Source organism: Vicia villosa, linkage group LG2 (assembly GCF_029867415.1).
Source record: "Vicia villosa cultivar HV-30 ecotype Madison, WI linkage group LG2, Vvil1.0, whole genome shotgun sequence".
Taxonomy (NCBI): Eukaryota; Viridiplantae; Streptophyta; class Magnoliopsida; order Fabales; family Fabaceae; genus Vicia; species Vicia villosa.
Genome location: NC_081181.1, coordinates 61693268 through 61701541, shown reverse-complemented (window position 1 = coordinate 61701541; position 8274 = coordinate 61693268). Strand labels below are relative to the sequence as shown.

General features: G+C 30.3%; 1 protein-coding gene across 1 annotated transcript; it reads left to right on the top strand.

The window, feature by feature from the left end:
• The first annotated feature begins 939 nt into the window (after positions 1 to 939).
• LOC131649189 (S-protein homolog 4-like) lies at positions 940 to 1356 on the top strand. The gene has a single exon (XM_058918946.1). The coding sequence runs from the start codon at positions 940 to 942 to the stop codon at positions 1354 to 1356; it is 417 nt and encodes a 138-aa protein (XP_058774929.1).
• The last annotated feature ends 6918 nt before the right edge of the window (positions 1357 to 8274 follow it).

Sequence of the window (8274 nt, the reverse complement as noted above, 5' to 3'; positions counted from 1 at the left end):
TTTCTATTTAATAATTGTTTCGGTATAAAATTTGGAGAAATCAATCTACATAAGGGAAAATACTTAGATGGACACAGCTATACCACCTGGATTTACACACAACCAATCACAATTTTTTATTAATTAAATAATAAAACTAAAATTATCTCTCTCCTCCATTATCACAACCACCCTCCATGTTGGCAATTAAAAACGAAATTAAATTTTAAATAAATTTAAATTCTCTCTCTTTTTATTGGTTGTTCCTAAATATATGGATTTAGGTCCGTGTCCATGCAAGAATTGCTCCTATATAAGTTTTGAGAACCTGTAGATAAGGATGTTCAAATTATATATTTTTGGGAGGGTTTTTTTTAATCATAAGATATGGGGTTTATGCAATTGTGGCATATATGTTTTACATTCAATTAAATCTTCATCTGTTGATATTTGCCCAAAATATATGAGATTGTAATCAGACGAGACAGGTAATGTGTCGAGACATTACCCACAACTAGTTTGGTTAAAATTATATAGATATATAAGAAGAATCGTTATCATTTAAAGCAAGCATTTGACCGCATAAAAAAGGGCAAAATGTTTGAAAGGTTTTAACTTTTCAAAACTTATTATACTAGAATTTTTTTTGTCTAATTATCAATAAATTTAGAGATCAAATTTTATGTTTTTTTTTTCCGTTGACTCGACTAAAGATTTAACTTAATACATTTTAAAAAGTTAGACATTAATATAGACATTTTATAATTTCAAGGATGAAATTAAATCTCGAGGTTAACATAAAATACTAAAAAATATCTTAGACCAAATAAAAATTAGACACGTCATATGCAAATAATATTTTTTAGAAATATACATACATGTAAATAGAAAGTAAAGAAGAAGAGGCTATAAAAAGAGATGCACGTAATGCATTGACACACATTATAGACATTAGACAACATGTCTCCAATGTTGATGAGAGTTGTTGTTCATATTTCTCTTGTTTTATTGCTTGTAGTTTCATCTGAAGCATTTTTCAAACGCAGTACAGTGCATATAGAGGTCACCAATCGTTTATCTAATTACAATGATTTAATCCTTCATTGCTACGAGAGAGAAGGAGAAGATCTAGGCGTGAAGATACTCCTACCTTTGGAGAAATTCGAATTTTCTTTCAAGCCAAGAATGGGTTTTAAATCGAGCAAGTATTATTGTAGTGCTAAATGGGATGGTTCCGACATCAAATGGTTTGATTTGTGGTCAAAAGGAAGAGATGGTAGAGAAGGCTTACAAATCAAATGGGATGTAACAAATAATAAAGCTTGTAGGTTTGCACAAGATACAGGAACTTATTCTGTTTGTGTTGTCTGGAACTAATGTACTTTAATGTTGTTCATGTCATGGAAATAGTTTTTTATAATAAGAATAAATTTAATGTAAGTCTTGACTTTGTTACAAAAAGTTCATGCATAAATAAAATACTTAATATAAAACTTGGGCGTTGAACATGTTTATCAATGTGTAATTTATTAATATTTTTAAAAATTTAAAAGTTAAGATATATAATTTATTATAGATTTAAGTAGATAGGTAATCTCTTATTATTAATCTTCTATCTAATAAACATTATTGTTAAGTTTTTTAAATAGATTATGTTAGTCAATATCATCCATTCTATTAGTTTTTGACAAAATATGTTAAAGGAAAATGCTAAACATGCTGACTTGACATTGTAATTGCTATTTTTTTATAAACAACTTGCATTAATAAGTGTCTACATGGCTTATTTTTATTTTGTCTCACTAACAATGTCCAAACCATGCAATAAAACATCCCAATATAAATCCTTCAAAAGTTATTCAAGGTTTTCAGGCACTCTCAAAATAATACCGTTGAGCATACCATTTTATGAAGCCAAGAAGAATCTTCTGACCTATATATCTTAGAAGTTAATAAACTGTTTGATTTCTATAAATAGGATTATAAAGATGAAGATCAAAATTAAAAAAAAAAAAAAGTCCCTTCTCACAAACTTCTACACATTATTTTTGATAGGGATGTTGTTATGAGTGCTGAAACTTTAACTTTTTAGTTAAGTTTGTAATATCATTGAGAAAAAAGTAAAAAGAATAGTTAGCGGACATTTTACAAACACAAATTATATTATAAATTATGAATAAAGTTATCTCCTAATAGTGCTATTGTGTGGTTAGTGAATTTATATATAGTTATCAAATGATGTGTGGTTTAGTGGGATTGTGGATATGATGATTAAAGATTCTTCTATTTCTAAACTTCCCACTAAGCACTATTGTAAATAGAGGTTTTATAAGGATTATATTTTAGTTGAATTTTTCAATTTTAATTAGTAAATGTTATATAAGCGGGAAATTTTGGTGGGAAGAACTTCAAGATTATAATTTAGTATGATAATTGATCTTTTATTAAAGTATTCATTTATTTCTTATAATAATTAAAATATTAAAACTTTATTGTTTATAAAAAATTAATAGATATATTTTACAAAAAACTTTATATGTTTTTTCTGTTTCATGATTTTTTTTGGTTCATGATTAAAAAAATTATCAAGGAAATGAAATTATTTTCTTATAGAAAAAGATAAATGTCAAATTATTTAGTAATACATGACATTTAAAAAATTTATACTAATATAATATGTAATTTATAATCAAATTTATCAAATTAAATTTTAAATTTTAAATAATTTCTTAAAATTGTTTATCCTTTTAATTTTTAATTTTTAATCAATATAAACTTTGATAAATTCAATCCTCCTTACTATTTTTTTATAGTTATGACTCAATATTATTATTATTATTATTATTATTATTATTATTATTATTACTTATTATTGTTATTTATTAATATTTTGTTAATTATTAAATAATATAATATTTATTATTTATATTATTATTTTTGTTATTATTATTATTATTATTACATTTATAATAATTATTTATTTTTTATGTTAGATTAATTCAGTAAAATTAAAGTTAGAGATTGTGCTTAGATTTACTATTGAGTTGATATGTGGTTAGAGTTTCCATCATTACTTTTATTTATTTTTTTATCATTAGTGGAAAGAACCCTGTTTCTTTTTAAATAATCAATTAATTGAATCTAATATTTTTATACCTTTTAAATAAAAGTATTATAATATATTAATTATACTTTAATAAACTAGTTCAATATTCACTTTGGTTTTATTTTTAAGAAAAGAATGATTTTTTAAAAACATTGAATAATTAAATGTAGCTAGGCAATATATAGACCAAACACATAGACCAAGTAATATTTTCTATTTAATAATTGTTTCCGTATAAAATTTGGAGAAATCAATCTATATAAGTTTTGAGAACATGTGGATTAGGATGTTCAAATTATATATTTTTGGGAGATTTTAATCAGACGAGACAGGTTATGTGTCGAGACATTACCCACTAACTAGTTATTAAAATTAAATAGATATATGGCCCTGATTGCAAAACAAGGTTGGTTTCTCATGAATAATCCGCAAGTGTTGGTGTCCAGATTCTTCAAAGTAAGGTACTTCCCTAAAACTTCCTTCTTTAATGCCAATCACGGTTATAATCCTAGTTTTGTTTGGAGGAGTATTTGGAAAGCCAGGTGTAACACCCCAATTCTACCCCGCAATTATAAGGGAAAAATCAGAGTGCATTTAAAAATATTCATCATACGATGGGATGTCACATATTCATTTAACAATAAATCGCATCATCACATTTAGCGGATACATAGATTTTTATTTAACCAACTAAACAAATACTCAACATATAATACTTTTCAAAACAGAATAACTTCTTTCATTAGAACATTGCGGAATCATAGTTCTCAATCTTTAAATCAATAACATCTTATTTAGCTAAGATAAAACAATAAACAACAACATCATAACATCATAAATCGTTCCCCCGAGTGCTACGTATCAGAGCGACAACCGACTCGATTAACGGCAACTAAATCTTCATACTTGAATACCTGCACGTTACCAATATAAAGGCAACGGCGAACAAGAGAAAAGGGTGAGATATCAAATCATATAAGTGAGTGCATGATAAATTGTATATTAGGATTCAGACATATATAGTTATCACATCGCAAGTATTAATATTGCCAAACTCCTCATACCTTCACTAACTCACAAACTTCACATACTTTTCATCTTACTACAAGTCACAACACATCATATTCACACCAATTATAAATATATCTCATTCATTTACTTTGCAAGCTAATTCACAATACATCACATGTATGAATCACAATTCTAGTCCTAAAACATCACCGCATATAAGTCATACATATAGTCACAAAACATTACATATAACTCACACATCTAGTCGCAAAACATCACATATAATTCACATAAGACATGTTCAGTTAATCGGATTCCCAAGTATTGATATCCTCATACTATTCACAAAATCATCGATTTACATTTTCACATACATCCATCATTTAACAAGTTACGAAATACAATCACGATATAGTCACAAAACGTCACAAGTATGAATCACATATGACACATGGGACATGATTCATGTATATGCATGTGGTACCAATCAGAGCTTCAGCCCCCGTCACCAATTGTCCGAATCTGAGGCATAAGGCATAAGCCTTCGTCACTAATTTGCCAATCCAGGCCGTCACAGAGTATGCATATGAAATGTGACTCGACAAACAAGACATACACAACATACTAATCACAATCACACATCATCACTAGGCATGCGCCCACGTCACTTATAATTACCAATTATTAAAGGTAATTCAACGTCACAATTAATCATTCATCTTCACTTAGTCACAAAATTATCATCACAAATATATACAACATCACATATTATCAATCATCACAAACATCGTCATGTTTCGAAACATCATAACAAATACACACTTTATCAGGACTGTCACAACCATCGTCGTAATCGACTAAACTAAAGACAACTCGCTAGGGTTCATGCCATAAGGCTAATCACATATGATGCACATTAATAAACATATTGGCAATCACAATATTATTCACAACAAAGGCATTCAAACTGAAATCATAATTTTCGGTCGGTTCGTAGAGTAATCTCAACATGCTAATTTATCAAGTAAACCGAATCAACTTCCAATTAACATTTAACAAAATTAGATATCATGTTAAGTATCAAAACGACAACGTCATGCTTCGGTATATCACAACAATTCGAATCACTAAGTCAATTCAAATTAGTCTCATAATCCTCTATAAATTAGTTTTCTAATTAACCCACTAATCCACTATCAACTAACCAAAATTATTCACAAAGCATACTTCAATTAATTGTGCAAATTTTGCGTCGCTACCGGTTATCTAATTTTCGGTTATATTCTTAATATTCACGACTTTATGAGTCTTCGGGTTACACTTCCAAGTCACCAAAAACACAACTCAACCGGTTAATTCGGATACAATTCTATTCTTTACCGGCTATTCGATTCGTTCGGTTAAATTCTCAAGATATCGTAATGTACCGATAAACCGAATAGTTAATCTAAGTTCAAGTTTATTCCAATTAAATAGTCTTATTAAAAATTAATTCAACTTTTAATTTAATCGACCGATTAATATCACAATTTCGACAAAAGAACACCACCGCGTTAATATACTAAATTAACTTAGCTACCATGTAAATTTTCATCAAATTCCAGACAACTAATTATATCGCTTAATTCGACTATTTCGATCAAACGAGCTATTTATTAATTCTATAATTATTAATATTAACTAGCCATTAATTCTACTCGTGCTACATACTACATAATACATACTACATACTTCATCATTCCTTAATTCTAATGTTTCCAATTTATTTTATTATCCCTACTGTTTAATTATATATATATATATATATATATATATATATATATATATATATATATATATATATATATTTCCTTCATTAGAAGTCACTTCCATTATATAATTATTAATAGCTGATACAGTAGTCAAATAGCAAGAAAACAATACATACAACACATGTTAAAGTGGCATAAGAACGAAATGGTGAAGTATCTTAGTAGAATAAAATGGGAACAAGTCACATAGCTTGCTGAGACGCCCGTTAATGGACAAGGTCTATGCCGGCCGTCAACCAATCCAAGGCTGTGACGCCCGTCATTGGGCATCTTGCCAACCGTCACTTGTTTTACCCGTTCGGGCATTTCATTTTGCTCTATATATTTTTTTCAACACTCATGGTTTATAATACGAACAACAACAACCAGAAACGTCCAAATATTATCACAAACAATGATGTCAAACTTCAATTTCTGGAACAAGTTAACATGGCAATTTCAAACAACAACCACAACCATTAAAGGAAAACATTATCTTATAGATTTCTAATTTTCCAGCAACAATCAACACAAGTAAAAGCAATAAATTAACACATCCTATCCCCACATACAATTGTTTAGGAGCCCCATTATAGGAAGAGAACCCCACCCTTACCTTATCAATTGAAGCAACTCAATGGGTCTCCAATTCACACTTCCGATTGGGCACCATAGATGGAAATCTTCAAGCTTTGTTCATCTTCTCCAAAACTTGCCTCTTTCTCTTCTATTCTTGTTTTCTCCAAAAATGGCAACTACTCTTTCTCATCTCTAAAACCCTAATTTTATCATTCTAATTGGACTTAGTCTTTCACTTCTTTTTTATTATTCTTCACAAATTAATTAGGCCCAATAAGATAAATAACTCCAAATAACCAATACATCACTTAATAATATTCCACCGATATAATAATTACGACTTACAAATGATATTATTCTTAATATTATTTTCCGAATTCAATTTAATAATTCCAAATGTGCCCCTTAAATAACACCGACAATCCAAATTCGACCAATATATCATATTTCCGGTGTAATCTTAATTACTCAGAAAATTCTCAAAACTTCAAATATTATTCCAATAATATTTCTAACACTGAAAATATCAAAACTCTTGATTAAATATCGATTCGCTATCCCGAGCTAATACCGTCTAAATCATCTCAAAATACGAAAACTTCGCTAAATACTCTGAACGTCTAGATTAAGCGAATAATCGAATTTTCGAGCGTTACACCAGTGAGGTGCTAACTATTGGTTGTAGATGGAGTATAGGTGATGGTAGCCACATAAAAGTAATGAATGAACCTTGGATTCGAGGAAGAAACGAGGGTTGTGTGCAAGGGCCACAACAACAAGGTATTTATAATTTGGTTGTTAAAGACTTGATGCTTCCTACCGTTAAACAGTGGAATATGAGGGTGATTCGTGATTTGTTTGATTATGTAGGGGATGAGAAAATCCTTTTGGTACCGCTAGTGGAGGATGTTACCGAAGATAGATTAGTTTAGAAGGAAGAGCAAGATGGTCAGTATAATGTCCGTTCAGGTTATTGAGTTTGGAAGAGTAGAAAAAAGTGTTATACCCAGGAGATACATGAGGTTAATTGGCAAGGTCTGTGGTCTATTCTTGCGCCACCCCGAGCGAAACATCTAATTTGGCAGATTTTCTCAGGATGTTTGCCTTCCCGGGTTCGTCTAAATCAACATCATGTCACATGTCCTTCTACTTGTGCGTTCTGCGATGTTTCTGAGGAGGATGATTGGCACGTCTTCTTCGGGTGTCTTGAAACAATTCTTGTTGAAGGACAACAGGTTTGCACGATATTGTCGCACCTATTATTATTTGTTCTAGTGACATTAAATCTCTTATTTTGAATGTGTGTAGCGAGGTGGATAGAAAGGTGGTTGGTCGTTTTGCGGTTATGATTGAAACTTTATGGCATAATAGAAATAATTTTATTTGGATTAACGAGAAGTTTGAGGCGTCTAGACTTGGTTGGTTAGCTTTTCACAAGTGGCAGGATTGGTTTATGGCACAAAATATTCAAGATAGAGAGGCTGCCCCCTAATCTGCATCGTTGGATCTCCCCCCCTCTGGGTTGGCTCGAGTGCAATGTAGATGCGGGTTTCAATAGTAGTCATCGAACCACCAATAGAGGTTGGTGTATCCGAGATAATATGGGGAATTTTATCCAGGCGGGAGTTTCTTGGGATGTTGGTAATTTACCCGTTCTAGAAGCGGAGGCGCTGGCATTGAAAGAAGCTATCCATGGAGCTTTAGCCTTTCATCTCGATCATGTAGTTTTCGAGAGTGACTCGCAGAAGGTGGTGCAAGCTATCCATTCCAATGTTATCGGAGGTTTTGAGTTTAGCTTTATCATTTGAT

Bases quoted from the DNA above. Each gene is read 5' to 3' on its own strand.
- LOC131649189 (XM_058918946.1), top strand. From the start codon at position 940: ATGTCTCCAATGTTGATGAGAGTTGTTGTTCATATTTCTCTTGTTTTA.